The sequence below is a fragment of the Cuculus canorus genome, chromosome 7 (genome assembly GCF_017976375.1).
Source record: "Cuculus canorus isolate bCucCan1 chromosome 7, bCucCan1.pri, whole genome shotgun sequence".
NCBI classification, from domain to species: Eukaryota; Metazoa; Chordata; class Aves; order Cuculiformes; family Cuculidae; genus Cuculus; species Cuculus canorus.
Genome location: NC_071407.1, coordinates 34,622,042 through 34,638,570, shown reverse-complemented (window position 1 = coordinate 34,638,570; position 16,529 = coordinate 34,622,042). Strand labels below are relative to the sequence as shown.

Genomic DNA, 16,529 nt, shown 5'->3' with positions numbered 1-16,529 from the left:
TGGATTGAAATCCTCCCGGATGAGCAGGTGCAGGGAAGGGTAACTCAGAGCAATGCCAGCTTGGGGAAGGGAATGGAGCTTTCCCTAAATAAAAAGGGGAGCAAAGCATCCCCCTCCTACAAAGCGTTTACACAAGGGGAGGCTTTTGCCCTTGAAGAGCAAAGCAGCACCGTGGGGTGACTCATGCAACTCCTGGAGTTTGCTTTGGATTAAAAAGGCACCAAAGAAGTCTCCAGCCACCTCATTTCCAACAGTGCAGGCGGGTGCCTGATCCCTGGAAAGTGGAGCCCAGAGACACACGGAGGTTTGCAAACCACAGGAAACTGCTGCTAACCTGCTCTGAATTTGGAGCATGCAGTGAAACAGAAAAGTAGCTAATTACCATGTGGCTTTGTGGTTTTTACAGCTCTCTTCGAAAATGTAACCCTTGTCTGGCAGGAAGAAATTTGATGCTGGGAGAGGTGTAGGCGTAAAGTCCAGAGATTCCAAGCAAATGGCTTATCTGTCCCTAGAACCCTTCTCTGAGCTGAGCCCTTAGGGAGGACAGCACACGTCTGTCACCTCCTCATCCACAGATGTACCCCCATGGTGACACCACCAGAAGACAGCCTATAATAAGGACATCCAAGTGCCTGTGCGAGGTCAGATACAGCTGGAAGAAGTTCAGGACACGCTGAACCTGAGTAGCAGTGAAATAGGGGTTAGCAGGTAAATGATGGGACCTCAGGGAGGAGAGCCCAGATGTTTGAGAGGCTCATTTTTGTTCTTCTTTTGAGCCATGGCAGCAGTATCGCCAGGTACTTTCCATCCTGTCACATTGCCACCTTCGGTAATAACAACCCTGGTGTCCGCAGTGTCAAGGTGAGGACTCACAGAGGCCTCCTCCAAAGCAGCAAGGCACAATGGAGCTCAGCTGCTGGCTTTCCCTCTGCTGCGGGCTGCTCCCCAGTGCTACTGGTGATGGCAAAAAACAGCTGAAGGAGAGGGATCCCACAGACGTGTGCTTTTCTTGGGAACAAGGCTGTGATTTAATCTCTGTATGTTTATCTCTGTACCCAACCGTTACCTTGAGAAGGGTCTATGGCCACGGCTCACTTAATTTTAAGCTTTGCATCTTGTTTGTGTTTCTTGGGAGGGTTGAGCCTACGTTGGTCGTTGACCTTCACCGGTTCAGCCTACCCCAGCCAGCTCTAGTGGTTGCAGAGCCAATCCCTCCACAGTGCTTAATGTGATATCCCCGTGTCCCGCAGGCCACTACCACAGTGTACGTCACCATCCTGGATGAGAACGACAATGCTCCGACTTTCCAGCAGCAGCTGTACGAGGTGACCCTCGACGAAGGTCCCTCAACGCTCAACGCCACCCTCGTCACTGTACAGGCGCTGGACCAGGACGAGGGACCCAATGGCACAGTTGTGTATGCCATCACTGAAGGCAATATCTTGGGTACCTTCCACATTGACAGTGCCACGGTCAGTAAGGATGCTGGTCCCATCCCAGCCATGCCCCCATCCTGCTCCACTCACTGCTGGCCACTCTCCTTTTGCCTTGCAGGGGCAGATCCGCACGGTGAAGGAGCTGGACTACGAGATCAGCCATGGGCGCTACACCTTGATCGTCACTGCCACTGACCAGTGCCCCATCATCTCACGTCGGCTGACGTCAACCGCCACGGTAGGAAGCTACTGGCGAGGCTGTGATACCACGGCCTCTTTGGGGTTGAGGAGTTTGACATTGTGTGAGCAGTTTCACATCTCCTTCCCAGTGGTCATCAGATACTTCTCCCATCTGCGGACGGTTTGCCCAGTTGCTGTCACCCTGCTCACTCATGGAAATTGCAGAACAGGGACATGGGCAAGGGATGCCTGTGGGTTTATTAACCCAATTAGTTGGTCCTTACAAACAGAAGAAATTCCTGAAATTGCTTAAAGTTGCATTATGTCATCGTTAGAGATCCTTCTTCTCACCTAAAGGGACGATAGATAGTAAAGCATTGCTAAAGCGCTAATTTCTGCCTCATCTTTATCTTCTTAGATTATGTATCTGCTTTTTAAATGCCTTTTTCATTCCTTATATGGAGATTATTTAAAGCCTTTAGTCAGTTTTGTTGCTTCTCTCTATAGTTCTTGCATTTCTCCTGGATGGCAGTGACGTGAACTTAGTGCACTGCTCAAAGCGTGGGGAGAACAGACCACAGCTCCAAGGCAAATGTTCTCCAGAAATTGAATAGACTGGTTATTTTTGTGACTGAAACCAGAATTTGCTGGGTTTTATAGCGGACGTTGTCCGTGCCCAGCATGATTTTGGGGTCTACAGGGATCGCTTAGATCTTCTGCCTTGGCTCCCTATTGTGGAATATTGTGCATCACCCAGACCTCGAGCTGAGCATTTTTTTAAGTCCCTCAAAAGGAGGTAAGTTCTTGTGTGCAAAGAAGAGAAGAGAAAGTGAAAGGGACATACCTGTGTGGGAGATACCTTTGTGGGAGATTTTCATGGATAAAATCTTTCCCGCAAGCCTAACAGTGCTGTGCTCCATGCTTGGGCAGATGGGAAGCCTTCAGATGTGTGATTCTGATACTGCTGGAGATGCCTTCCTGGCCCAGCAGAAACCTCAAGACCTGGGGTTTAACTGCCAGCAGGGAGGGCGGCTGCTGCTGGCAAAGGCAGAGCTTTCCCTATTATTAGCCCTTGAACTTGGTAACCCCTTTAGCAACAAGTACCAGTGCTCGAAGGAATTGGAAACGCCATCACTACATGGCCTACAGCATTTGTGCCAACATCATATGAAAACAGATTTTTAGGAGGAGGCTTAGTGATTATTTAAGATCCCAAGTGATGGGAAATCCATCATCCTGATAAGGCGTGCCAATGTTTGTTTTCTCCACTGCTAGGAAACAGAGCACGGACTCAGATATACTTTTCTGTAAAGATTAGATTTAGCCAGTAACAAATCCTGTCTTTTAGCCCAGGAGGTGGGGAAGCTCCTCATTTTCCGCACCTTTCTTGTAACCATCCACACCACCAAGGGTCAACCTTTTATTAGCCACTGGAGAGTCTCCTTCTTAGGCAAGTTTTCTCCACTGCGCAAGTTCCTCAAAGCGTAGCAAGGGGATAACCCTCTTTGCAGTATGATATAGCACAGAGCTATATAAATGCCTTCTATATTGTGTGACTCAGTTAAAAGGCAAGACTCAACGTCGTTGGATCTCCAGCTTTGCCGGCAGTCTTGTGTTCTACCCTGCCCCAGACCTGTTGATGCTTTTACCTTCTGAGATCTGTAGGATTGATTTCTAACCAGCTAAATGTGCTGCAGGAAGGGATGCTAAGAGGGGAAACATGCTGGGAATGTTTTGTTTTGGAATAAGGATGCAAGCTGCAAATTTTTTAAAGTCTACTGAGCATTAGGAATGAAGCCTTTGGTGAGCAAGCGTGCAGAGAGCAGGCCTCTCTGAACTCATGGCTTTAACAGTCAAATCCATTTCTGTGGTTTTTTGACTGTCCAGATTGGGTTCCAAGATGTGAATATGGAGTACATTTGCCTTTTGCGTTGACTTCATCATGGCCCAGAGGTTGAAAAGGTTCCTCACTTGTGTATGACTGGAGTTTTATAGTGGCACGGTCATGAATAACGGAGTTTTAGTCTCTGAGCAGTGATCTGGATGTTTGGTGAACCCAGAAAAAACAGAAATACAGGAGGTATTTTATGATATTTGCCATCCGTAGCTTCCCATGCTCATGGCCAGCAGGCTGACCTCCCCTTCCATTCCTCTCCTCTCCTTTCACTGCCCTCCACCCTTTTGCCCTGACTGCAGGTGCTGGTGAACCTCAACGACATCAACGACAACTGTCCCACCTTCCCTCGGCCCTATGAGGGTCCCTTTGACGTCACGGAAGGACAACCTGGCCCACGCGTCTGGACCTTCCTGGCACATGATGGTGACTCAGGACCCAGCGGGCAAGTGGAATACAGCATCATCGCCGGGGACCCCCTCGGTGAGCAGGGACCTGGGGCATTACCTCTCCTTCTGGCTGCCCCATGGAGGAACCTGGTTTGCGGGAGTGCGAGCAGAAGCGTTTCAGAAAAGCCATCCTCCCAGCCTGGTGCTTCTGCAAATTCAGCCTTTCAACACCAGGAAATCCTGTTCTGAGCAACAGGAAACTTAACCTGTTCATGGCCAGCGAAGAGGGTGGCCGGGGCTTGTGCAAGGGAGGGGGAAATCTGCTGAACAAAAAAGGCAAAAAAAAAATTAAAAAGGCAAAAAAACAGACCACAGAATGAGAAACCAAGAGCTGCAGGCACACAGCTCCATCCCCTTCCCCCCCCGGCAAGGTTTGTAGGGCATTTGGGGACTGAGTTGCTCTGCACCTCATGGTGAAGCTGTAGCAGTACACCCACCAGCACCCCAGAGCAGGTGGCAGAGGAGCTGCAGGCATCCCTGGCCATGAGGACATATAGCTGTCCCTTTGTGAAGAGGTGGTAGATTTAGCCCAAGGTATCTGAAAGGCAGAGCCCAGTCCTGTCTCCATGCTGACCCCGCTGCAAAGCTTTTCCAGGATGACCAGGATGCAGCTATTCATCTTGGCGTGTGGAGGGGTTGCCTGTGCCATGCAGCCCACCCTGCTCTGGCCATCATGGGGCTTGGAGAGCTGTTTGTACCTTCAGAAAGTCCCAACCAAACACTGCAAGCGCCTCTTATTTGGCCATTCAAACTATATTCAAACATTCTGGGTGGAAGTGTGGATCTGCTGGAGGGTAGGGAGGCTCTGCAAAGGGATCTGAACAGGCTGGACTGCTGGGATGAGACCAATGGCATGAGGTTCAACAAGGCCAAATGCTGGGTCCTGCACTTGGGGCACAACAACTCTGTGCAGCTACAGACTGGAGGAGAGTGGCTGGAGAGCTGCACGGAGGAGAAGGACCTGGGGGTAATGGTTGACTGAACATGAGCCAGCAGTGGCCCAGGTGGCCAAGAAGGCCAATGGCATCTTGGCTTGGATCAGAAATGGTGTGACCAGCAGGTCCAGGGAGGTGATTCTCCCTCTGTACTCAGCACTGGTGAGACCACACCTTGAGTACTGTGTTCAGTTCTGGACCCCTCACCACAAGAAGGATGTTGAGGCTCTGGAGTGTGTCCAGAGAAGAGCAACGAAGCTGGTGAGGGGCTGGAGAACAAGTCTTAGGAGGAGCAGCTGAGAGAGCTGGGGGTGTTCAGCCTGGAGAAGAGGAGGCTGAGGGGAGATCTTATTACTCTCTACAACTACCTAAAAGGAGGTTGTGGAGAGGAGGGAGCTGGGCTCTTCTCCCAAGTGACAGGGGACAGGACAAGGGGGAATGGCCTGAAGCTCCGCCAGGGGAGGTTCAGGCTGGATATCAGAAAAAAATTCTTCACAGTAAGAGTCATTGGGCACTGGAACAGCTGCCCAGGGAGGGGGTGGAGTCGCCTTCCCTGGAGGTGTTTAAGGAATGGGTGGATGAAGTGCTTAGGGACATGGTTTAAGGGAGTGTTAGGAATGGTTGGACTTGATGATCCAGTGGGTCCTTTCCAACCTGGTGATTCTATGATATCCACTGCTCCTGCTGGTGCCTGGCAGTGCATCGATCCCTAGGATAAACCCCAGCTGCCTGCAGTCCTCCCATATCTGCAGCAATGAGGCAGTAGAGCTGTTGTCCCCAGGCCCGCCGTGGTGCCTGTCCCCTGTCTCTGAAAGAAGCCACCCCCTCCTTGGGGGGCTGGGCATAAGCCAAAGCAGCATGGCATAAGCCAAACCCCACTGTCTCTGACAGGGGAGTTTGTCATCTCCCCAGTGGAAGGGGAGCTGCGGGTGAGGAAGGATGCTGAGCTGGATCGCGAGAACATCCCCTTCTACAACCTCACCATCGCTGCCCGCGACAGGGGGGTGCCCCCCCTCAGCTCTACGGTGAGTCCCACGGAACGGCACGGGAGGGTGTGGAGTGCTGTGTCCCATCCCCAGCTCCTTCCTTGGGGTCTTCTCTGCTTTTGCTCCGCTCCTCTTCTCCGCTTTCCCCTTGTCCCTGGGACTTTCCCCTAGACCGTAGTGGGCTCAGTGGGGAAGCCCACCTCTTGCCTGGCAGATCCTGGTGGGTATCCGCGTGCTGGACATCAACGACAATGACCCCGTGCTCCTCAACCTCCCGATGAACATCACCCTTAGCGAGAACGCCCCTGTCTCCAGCTTCGTCACCCGTATCCTTGCCCGGGACGCGGACAAGGGGCCAAACGCCCTCCTGACCTTCGATATAACAGCAGGCAACACAGAGAATGCCTTCTACATCAACAGCACTGTATGTCCCAGGGGATGGCAGCCGACCCGCGCTGGAGGGTGGCATGCTGGGATGCGGAGAATGGGCACCCTTACCCCAAGGCCCTGCCTTCCCTGGGCACCCATGGGTGCCATCTGGCATGCTGCCTTCTTTCACCCTGCCCTGGCAGGAGATGGCCCAGCGGAAGCGTATGTCCAATCCCTTGTACCTATTTTCTCCCTTTTTCTCCTTGGTAGAGCGGCATCGTCTATGTAAACCGTCCACTGGACAGAGAGCGGGTGGCGGAGTACAGGCTGACCATCACAGTGAAGGACAACCCTGAGAACATACGCAATGCCAGGCGGGTAATTACGAACACTGCCAGGGCCTCCAGCAGCGCAGGCAGCAGGGCAGGTGGGAGATGGGGCTCCTACCACGGCCAAAAGGGGGTGATGCACTTACTCACAGCATTTTCAATAGCAGCCTCATCTCCCAAAAGCATCCGAGAGTCACAAGGAGGGTGCTTCAACGCCCTCCCCATCAGAAAGCAGGACCAGTAGAATTTAGGGCAAGCCCAACATCTCCTGTTGACTCCATGCAACAGCAGTAGATGTCACAGAAGGTGGGACAAAATCCAGGTGCAGAGCTGGACAGCATTGACACTGGAGCAGCCTTTGACCCTGCCAAGATGTCCCACTCATCACCCTTTGGGAGGCAGGCTGAGAAGGGATGCCCAAAAGGGATGACCCTGAGGTGAAGGTCCCTGCAGGTGCTCCAGAGTGGTCCAGAGAGCACAGTGGCCTGGTTGGTAGGGCTCCAGCTTTGACAGCAGTGGGAGAGGAAAGAGGTGAGCTCAAGGAAAGGACGTTTTGGTCATTGCCCTCTCATCCCCATTTTCCTTTAGGATTTTGACCTGCTGGTCATTTCCATAGCAGACGAGAATGACAACCGCCCCCTGTTCACCCAGAGTTCCTACCAGGCTGAGATGATGGAGAACTCACCCGCAGGTGGGTCTATCTTCATTCCCTTACATGGCTCCTGGAAACTCCTTTTGGGGCCGGGCGAGGGGAGGTGTCTCCTGGCCGTCTTGGAGGAGCCACGATGCTGAGCAGGGAAAGGCAGCAGGTCAGTGGGATGGGGATGCTGACTGAGTATGAGGGGATCCTGCCAAGCACTTGAGGAGATCAGCCTCGAAGAGACCATGGCCTTAGTCCATGCTGCTGCTGGAAAAAACCTTCCTGGCACAGGTCAGGCACAATCCTGCAAGAAATCATCCCCATATGGGAATGGCTTAGCTGCGGAATGTGAGACTTGCCCATGATCTAAGCCAACCCCTGACGGCAACCTTGAGGGCACCAGCCTGCCCAATGTCCCTGCAGGGGATGGGATTCCTTCATTACCAGCACCTAGAGCCACGTTTCTCTGGGCATTACAGATAAAACAGTCCAACCTGTCCATTTGACATTTCCCACTAAAAGAGCTAGAAATATTCCTTTTTACTCCCTACCCCACCCCCCGCTTCTTGCTGTTAAATCGCTCCCTGCTCCAAGACCTCAGCTACCTCCCTGTCCTGCCGTTGAGGGACAACCCAGGGGATGGGTTTGGGTGCCTCCAGGTGATGCCCTCAGCAGCAGATTGCTGGTCTGATGGATGTGTCTGTCTGTTTGTTTTTAGCCGGACGTCCCACCGCCTTGCCTGGGCCTCGCGAGTCAGTCTGCAAGGCTGCAGCAGCCACCCCCCTGCTGCCTCGTGCCCTGCGAGGCCCTGCTATGTCACCTCCTCCATCCATTCATTGCTGTCCCTCATGCATCACTGGGGTGGGAGGGAGACGGAGGGGGTTTTGCGGGGGGCCACAATCCCCTCCTTATGCTTGTCATCCCATCCAGGGACTCCAATCACGGTGCTCAATGGACCCATCCTAGCTCTGGATGGTGACCAGGGCAGCAATGCCGTGGTGACCTACCAGCTCCTGCAGGCATCCCTGGACCTCTTTGTTATCAACAACAGCACAGGTGGGGTAGCTCAGTGGGTCCCCAGCCCCAGTCCAGATCCACCAGTCAGCCGTGGGATCTGTTACTGGGCTATTCCCCTTCTCCAGGCATTGTTTCGGTGAAGCCCCACGTCGTGATAGACCGAGAGGCTTTGCCAGACCCTTGCCTGGAATTCACATTGGTGGCTCGTGACGTGGGAGGGCTGAACAGCACCAGCAGTCTGACGGTGACCATCCTGGATGACAATGACAACCGCCCCATCTTCCAGCCAGCATCAGTCACAGCGTGGCTGCGGGAAAACAGCCCCCCAGGTCAGAAAAGGGCCAGGACCAGATGTAAGGGTGGGTGATGGGGAGACCTGAGTGCTCCCCTGGGACTGTGAAGATCCAGATCCCACTGTCAGGGCTGGCCAGGATGGGGTTGAAGGGAAAGTTTGAGAACTGGGGCTGCCCACATTGCTTGACAGTTTTCGCCTTGGGACCGGGGACTTGCTGCTGCTGCCCTCCAACCCTTGCTTGAGAGGGCTGTGTCCCCTCTTCCCAGGCTTCTCTGTCCTCCAGGTGACAGCTACAGATGCCGACAGTGGCCTCAACCAGCAGCTGGATTACCGGATTGAGGGTGGTGGCCAGGACAGGTTCCTGATTGACGCCGCCACGGGAGTGATCCGTGTAGCTAACATCAGCATTGACCGAGAGGAGCGGGATTTCTACCGGCTGACGGTGGTGGCTGTGGACCAGGGCACACCAGCACTCTCAGGCACTGCCACCGTCAGCCTCTTCATTGATGATGTCAATGACTGCCGGCCCGAGTTCATCAACCCCATCCAGACGGTCAGCATCCCTGAGTCGGCCGCTCCGGGCACCGTGGTAGCTGAGGTGACTGCCATTGACCGGGACCTCCACCCCCGCCTGGAGTACTACCTGCTGGAGATCGTGGCCCGTGATGATACAGATGCACTGGTGCCTGACCAGCAAGGAGCATTTGTGGTGGATTTTAGGACAGGTAGGAGAGCGGAAAGGGTGGCACGGGCGGCGCGGACTCCTCTCCTTGCTTCTGCTTCTTCTTCTTCTCTGCCTGGAGGTAGGTGTCTAAGGCACGGGGAGATGAAACTCCCCTCCTGCCTGCCCACTCTCCTCTTCTGGCTCACCCTTGCCCTGTCCTCTCTTCGGGGTCCAGCTGACTTAACTAATCCTTTTCTTTCCTTTCCGGCTCTCAGCCCTCCAGGTTTGTCTCTGTGTCTGTGCTCGTTTCTCTCTCCGTGCCATCCGTTGCCTCCCTCCATCTCACCCATCACCATTGCAGGGTACCCCACTGCAGGCTGGGGGCTGCTCAGCCTTGGCAGACTGGACGCGGGCACCCGTGCTGGGGGGAGCAGGGGGGCAGCTCTGGGGTAAGTGGTGGGCGACAGGCTCTACCCTCAGGGAAGGAGGACTAGGAGCTCCCTGCATCTGTTTTGGAAGCACAGAATCGATCCAGGAAAGAAAACCACACTCACTGGAAAGGATACAGAGCAAGACTCTTGAAAGATGCATGAACGCTGAGCTGAGGTGGATGGGGTTGTTCAGGGGAGCAGCAGCAGTTGCCCCCAAACCCCTCTCTTCCGCACAACCCAAACCCTTACCCTGGCTGAGGTAGCGTGAGACCCAGTTAGCTGGGCAGAGTGGGGCAGGCAGGAAGGCAGGAGGTGGAGAGCAGGAGAAGAGAAGTTGTCTCCTCCTGTAGGTTTTGAGAGGTTTTCCCATTTGGTCTTTAGGGAGAGGCAGGAGAGCAAGGGCAGTGGAGCGTGCAGCAATCAGCTGGGGCAGAGCAGTCTGCCAGGGGTCTTCAGGGGGAACACACAGGCAGAGCCTGACGCCCCCATCTTTTTGGGGTTCCCAGGAGCTGTGAAGATCAAAACCCCCCTCAACCGGGAACTGGTGGCCACCTACGAAGTCACCATCTCCGTCCACGACAACGCCAGTGAAGTCATCGACCAGTCGGTCAGCGTGCCCAACGGTAAATATGGGTTCCTGCCAGGCAGCGGGGGGCTGGCGGCTGCTAGGGGCTGGCACGGCCTTTCCCAGGCATCAGAGCAGCTTCTGGATAGCCGGCAGCTCTCCTACCTCCCTCTCCATCCTGACTAGCCACGTTTCCAGTGGGAGCAGACCTGGACCAGCTCCCACAGGTTCGGGTTCTCCTCTGAGCTGTCCTTTAGTAAATGGCCTGGACATCCCAGAGCTGCACTGGGGAAGGAGAGAGCTCTGTGCCCATAACTGTACCAGAGGAGACACCCATGTGTTCTTTATCATCCCCATGACGTCTTGTCCCTCTTCTCCTGGTAAATCCAGGCCCCTGTGTGTGAGAAGGCACGCTCGGATCAGTTGTAGGTCTGAAGTAGGTGAGACTATCCCACAGCCGGCTCAGGGCATAGCAGCTTTGTTGACTATTGCTGTTTTTCTTGATGAACCATCTCTGTTTATTTAGCTTTCCTGGAGTTTCATGCCTTCATCTTTATAACCCTCCTTCCTCCCATCCTTTCTTCCCTTCTCTTTCTCACTTGTACTTTTCCTCTTCTCTTCCTTTGTGGTCTCCACCATGGCCACAGCCAAGCTGACAGTCAACGTCTTGGATGTCAATGACAACACACCCCGCTTCCGCCCCTTTGGGGTCACCTATTTCACTGAGAGGATCCTGGAAGGAGCCACGCAGGGCACCACACTCATCTCCATCTCAGCAGTGGACCCAGACAAAGGCGCCAATGGGCAGATCACATATGAGCTGCTGAACCTCTCCCCTGAAGGCTACGTCTGCCTTGAAGACCAGTCCGCAGGTTGGTGGCCTGGAGAGACGAGAATCTGGGGCAGTGGGGTGGCCTTGGGCAGGCCTCTTATTTTCAGAGTCTGCCATCCTCTAGGGAAGGTTGTGGCCAACAGGACGGTGGACTACGAGGAGGTGCAGTGGCTAAACTTCACTGTCCGAGCTTCCGACAATGGGTCTCCCCGCAGATCCGCTGAGATTCCTGTGTACCTCCAGATAGTGGACATCAACGACAACAATCCTGTTTTCAGCCAACCGTCCTACCAGGTGAGCTGGGCCATGTGGATCTGGGCAGTACGTGCCTGGAAAGGATGGGCACAGAGCAAGGGGTTCTCTAGAACACCTTCTTTTCCCTCTGTCTATGCTGGAACCGTCTGAAGAAGATGGTCAACCCACCAATTTAAATGGTGTGAACATCTTGTTCTGGGTCCAGCCGTGTCTCACCCCGGGTGCTGCTCTGGACTGTTGGTTACTGCCCACAAGTGATGCAGCAACGGGTCCTGCCTGATCCCTTTGCTTGCAGAAAGCTGTCTTTGAGGACGTGCCGTTGGGTACAGTCATCCTGGGGGTCAAGGCCACAGATGCAGATTCTGGGCGTTTTGCTCTCATCCAGTACAGCCTAGGAGACGGAGAGGGCAAGTTCGGGATAAATCCCAACACGGTAAGGAGCCAACTGAGGCAGGAACAGAGAGGGAAGAGGAGGGGAGGTGGTCCCACCTTGTGCCCTGCTCCCACACCTCATCTTCTGCCCCTTCTTGAGTACCAGCTCTGCCAGACAAGATCCCCCTGAAGGTCTCTGTGTGCTGCAGGGTGACATCTACATCCTGTCAGCCCTGGACCGGGAGAAGAAGGATCACTACACACTGACAGCCGTGGCCAGGGATAACCCTGGGGACGTGCCTAGTAACCGTCGGGAGAATTCCGTGCAGGTAGGGCTCTCCTGCTCCCACCACCCCTCGAGTGCTGCTCCCTATCAAGAATATGTTAAACCTCAGCCTTTCCTCCCCAGAAGGCTTGCTGGTGGCTCTGGGGAGGAATTAGGCAGAAGGAAAAACCGGTGACCTCAGGGGCTGTGAGGTGGCTTTGTGCCACAGGGACAGCGCATGGGCAGGAGATGATGGAGAAGGAGGGGCAGGGGCAGGAGACACTATTGTCTGCAAGTGCTCTGGCATGAATGACTGCCCCAGCCAAGGTGTCCACCATTGTTGGAGGCAGGAATTCATCTACCAGAGCTAAACGAATAGCAGGAAGGGAGTTGCGGGTCACAGCAGGGGTACAGCCCCTGGGGGCTGCCTGGCCATCTCCAGCCTCACATCACCCAGCCTTCTGTGCTTTGTCAAAGGTGCTGATCACAGTCCTGGACATCAATGACTTCAGACCCCAGTTCAGCAAGAGCCAGTTCAGCACCAGTGTCTACGAGAATGAGCCACCAGGGACATCGGTGATCACCATGACCGCCACTGACCTGGATGAAGGGGACAATGGTGTGGTGACCTACAGCATCGAGGGCCCTGGAGCAGGTAGGTGCCGGTAGTGGGGGGCTGCTCCCCACGACTGAGGATTACCATGAGGAGCGACACATAGAGGCCAAACCTACAGCCCATGCCCTGTGGCTGGTTTGCAGCACGTGATCCCAGGAGCAATACCGAAACTTGCAGCTTTCAGTATTGCTCCAGAGTTCCCAGTTCCTCGTGGCATGTCATGTTATGGCTTTGCCTGCCTTCATCCTGCAGCCCAGCCTTAGCTTATCTTCTTGTCTCCCCTGTCCTAGCAGGAATTTCTGTGTGCAGCAGTGTGTCTTGAAGCCAACCCACTGCACGCTTTATTGGAAATCCAAGAAGGGCTCGGAGGGTGCAGGTGGATGGTGATAGTGATAGTACCTAAAATCCAGTATATCCCTGTAAAGGGAACCAAGCAAAAGCCAGTATAAACATAGAAGGAAATGGCCAAAAGTTCATTTTCCTGAGACCCGTGGCCTGGGAGCAGGGCCCTTGTCATTGCCCAGTGACAGGGAGTCAGCAGCAGGCAAGGATGCTTTCAAATAGCACCCTGAGAGCATCCACACCCCTGGCCTCAGATAGCCAGCTGTGCTCCATCACCCCATCACAGAGATTTCCCACCTGTCAGTGATGTTCTTCAGCTGATGTACTGGTTTCTAATCATAATTTATCTGCTGCCAAGTGCCCCGAGCCAGAGATGTGTTTTTTCTACCCCCAGAGGCTTTTAAGATCAATAAAAACTCTGGGCTCATCACATCCCGGCGGCGCTTGCAGTCCTACGAGAGATTCAACCTGACTGTAGTGGCTACGGACAAGGGACATCCCCCTCTCTGGGGGACCACCATGCTCCACGTGGATGTCATCGATATCAATGATAACCGCCCTGTCTTCGTCCGCCCGCCCAATGGCACCATCCTGCACATCAAGGAGGTAAACCCTTTGAGAGGGAGAGGGATCATGGCATGCTGAGATGGTGCCTGGGGGTGCTCATGCCTATCTGTGGCAAAATCCACTCTCCATCTCCATCAGGGATTAACCCAGACCTTGTGCAGCAAGAAGGTTTGGGCCATGGGGCTGAACGGTCAGCAACAACCCCTCTCCATATGTGCAAGTGGGGATGCTGGAGCAGCTTTAGGGAACAGAAACCCCAGAACCATGAAAAATAAGGAAATGGCCAGTGGCTGCATGCCGAGTCCTTTATAAACAAGAGCCCAAAGTGCTGACATTTAAGATGTTTCTCCTTTCTGAGAAGCCAGGCTTGGTTCAGCCAGTCCTTGGCATGCACAGGGAGCAGCCACCCTGCCAAAGGGAATCGTGGCTCAGCATCACCAGCCCCCAGTTGGGTTTTGGGCACAAGGAGCCTGCCGGCTGCGATACGAGGGGGTGTGGAGGGACAGGGAGAGCGGGGAGCTCACGTGCGATGCTGGGACTGAGAGGCTATGTGTGTGCAAGCAGGAGATTCCTCTGCGGTCCAACGTCTATGAGGTGTATGCCACAGACAAAGATGAGGGCCTCAACGGAGCAGTGCTCTACAACCTGCTGAAAACCGGGGCGGGGAACAAAGACTGGGAGTATTTCAGCATCGACTCGGTCAGCGGATTGATCCAGACGGCCATGCGGCTGGACCGGGAGAAGCAGGCGGTGTACAACGTGAGCCAGGCAGCAACGTGCCTGCGAGGTGGCCGGGGCGGTCCTCTGTGGGGAGGCTGTGGGTCCGCTGTGGGGCTGTGGGGGATGCTGGCAGTGTGGTTGGAGTGGGGTCGGCTCCTGCAGCTGTGAAGGTGTCGCACCTTAGCAGGAACTCGGTGGTTATCAGGTGCCATTGGAGAGTGGCATCCTGGTGGGACAACTCACAATTCCCTGTGAAATGCCCCCAAAATCCCCAAACCACCAATTTGTCCCCTCAGCAATGTCTCCTGGCATGTGTGGCTTTTCCCAGGATGGTGCTTTTGTCTCTCTCCTCAGCTGATCATCGTGGCCTCTGACCAGGGCCAGCCAGCCTACGAGACCATGCAGCCTCTCCAGGTCGCACTCGATGACATCGATGACAATGAGCCCATCTTCCTCAGGCCACCCGTAAGGGACTGGGAAGGAGGGGACAGGACACAGAGGATGCAGAGATGGGGATGCCGGCCAGCACGTGATGCAGCTGAGCATCACCAAGGCGGGGAGTGCGATGGGATTTGACCACTTTTAGTCTTTCAAAGCAAAACAGAAAAAAAGAATAAAAAAAAAAGCCACCTTGATGCTCATAACCCTCCCTTCTCCCGGGGTCTCTGGCAGAAGGACAGTCCCCAGTACCAGGCGCTCTCCGTCCCTGAGCACTCACAACCAGGCACCGTGGTGGGGAATGTCACCGGGGCAGTGGACGCAGATGAGGGCTCCAATGCCATTGTCTACTACTTCATAGCAGGTGGGTGCCAAGCAGGAGGGAACGGGTGGCTCTGCGTGCCCCCCTGCACTGCTCGCCAAGGGTTTCCATCACTGCCATCAGCTCCTGACTGCCCTTCTGCCCTGACCAACGAGCGACATGGCATCTCAGAAATGCTTAGAATAACTGGGATCCTCTTTCTGCACCCAGATGGGAACCGGGAAAGCAACTTCCAGCTGAGCAGGGAGGGGAAGCTGCAGGTCTTGCGAGACCTGGACCGGGAGAAGGAACCATTCTATTCCATCATTGTCAAAGCATCCAGCCAGAAAAACTGGTCCCCTCCCCGGGGCCAGCAGATGGACAGAGCCCAGTCCTGGGACCTCAGCGGGGACCTGACCCTTCAGGAGGTGCGAATCTTCCTGGATGACATCAATGACCAGTCTCCTCAGTTCACCAAGTCGGAGTACACAGCGGGTAAGGGGTACCAGGGACTGGGGGGACACTTAGAGGCTGGAGAAGCTCCAGGGAAAATCCAGCCAGATGAAGGGGCAGTGAGAGTCAGCCTGGCCCCAGGTCCTTGTCCCGTCTCTCTCTCTCTCTCAAAGGAGTTGCCACTGATGCCAAGGTGGGATCGGAGCTGATAAGAGTGGTCGCAGTGGATGCCGATGTAGGCAATAACAGCCTGGTCCTGTACAACATCTTGGGCATCCGCTACATCAAGCAGCACTCCAATGACTCTGAGGAGGTGGCCAACATCTTCAGCATCGGTGTGTACCCTGCATGCCACATGAGCGTGGGACCATGTCCGGAGACATCGCTATGGCCAAAGACATCCCCATGCACAGGGTCGCTAAGCCTGGGCTTGCAACTGTCCTTCCTCCAGGAACCCTTGATGGGATCCTGCGGACCTTCGACCTCTTCACAGCCTACAACCCCGGCTATTTTGTGGTTGACATCATTGCCTCTGACCTGGTAGGCCACAATGACACAGCCATTGTGGGGATTTACATCCTGCGGGATGACCAGCGTGTCAAAATCATCATCAATGAGATCCCTGACAAGGTCAGGCAGTTTGAAGAGGAGTTCATCAGCCTGCTTTCCAACATCACGGGTGCCATTGTCAACACAGATGATGTGCAGGTAACCATCAACCTATGAGGTTGCTTAGAGGTGTAGGCAACATTCCACATGCTGCTTAGGAAGTCTCCTTTGAGGATGACCTGTCTCTATAAACTATAGACACCCCTGAGCTCTGAAGTGGATGGGATACACCCCAGGCTGGGGTGTTCCAAAGGGGTCCAGACCGACCCCATTACAGTCTTGAGGGTCTCTTGTCACATGAGTACACCTCGGGGCACACTCAAGATGTCCTATGGGAGGAGACACTTCTCCTGCACTGCAGACCTTGCTGTCTCTCCCCAGTTCCACGTTGACAAGAAAGGTCGAGTGAACTTTGCGCAGACAGAGCTGCTGATCCACGTGGTGAACAGGGAAACCAACCGGATCCTGGATGTGGAGCGGTACGTCGCCCAGCCTGTCACCCAGCCCATCACCTGTCCCTGTCCCACTGCATCCTCTGGAAGCCTCATAAACATTAAGATGCCTAAGCA

General features: G+C 54.5%; 1 protein-coding gene across 6 annotated transcripts in view; it reads left to right on the top strand.

The window, feature by feature from the left end:
• Positions 1-16,529, top strand: part of CDH23 (cadherin related 23) — a 219,539-nt gene that overhangs the window by 198,437 nt on the left and 4,573 nt on the right. Inside the window, exons 38-61 of one of the 6 annotated variants that reach the window (XM_054071251.1) lie at positions 1,251-1,472; positions 1,555-1,674; positions 3,813-3,993; positions 5,786-5,919; positions 6,095-6,304; positions 6,520-6,627; positions 7,167-7,269; positions 8,149-8,274; positions 8,361-8,564; positions 8,797-9,255; positions 10,132-10,248; positions 10,838-11,062; positions 11,147-11,316; positions 11,573-11,710; positions 11,859-11,978; positions 12,392-12,569; positions 13,267-13,478; positions 14,004-14,198; positions 14,514-14,624; positions 14,832-14,961; positions 15,130-15,393; positions 15,525-15,686; positions 15,803-16,059; positions 16,342-16,439. In XM_054071251.1, coding sequence (XP_053927226.1) covers positions 1,251-1,472; positions 1,555-1,674; positions 3,813-3,993; positions 5,786-5,919; positions 6,095-6,304; positions 6,520-6,627; positions 7,167-7,269; positions 8,149-8,274; positions 8,361-8,564; positions 8,797-9,255; positions 10,132-10,248; positions 10,838-11,062; positions 11,147-11,316; positions 11,573-11,710; positions 11,859-11,978; positions 12,392-12,569; positions 13,267-13,478; positions 14,004-14,198; positions 14,514-14,624; positions 14,832-14,961; positions 15,130-15,393; positions 15,525-15,686; positions 15,803-16,059; positions 16,342-16,439 — 4,244 coding nt within the window. Of the gene's footprint in view, positions 1-1,250; positions 1,473-1,554; positions 1,675-3,812; positions 3,994-5,785; positions 5,920-6,094; positions 6,305-6,519; positions 6,628-7,166; positions 7,270-8,148; positions 8,275-8,360; positions 8,565-8,796; positions 9,256-10,131; positions 10,249-10,837; positions 11,063-11,146; positions 11,317-11,572; positions 11,711-11,858; positions 11,979-12,391; positions 12,570-13,266; positions 13,479-14,003; positions 14,227-14,513; positions 14,625-14,831; positions 14,962-15,129; positions 15,394-15,524; positions 15,687-15,802; positions 16,060-16,341; positions 16,440-16,529 lie in introns of those variants that run through there. The other 5 variants (XM_054071246.1, XM_054071245.1, XM_054071248.1 and 2 more) reach the window with 5 other exon arrangements.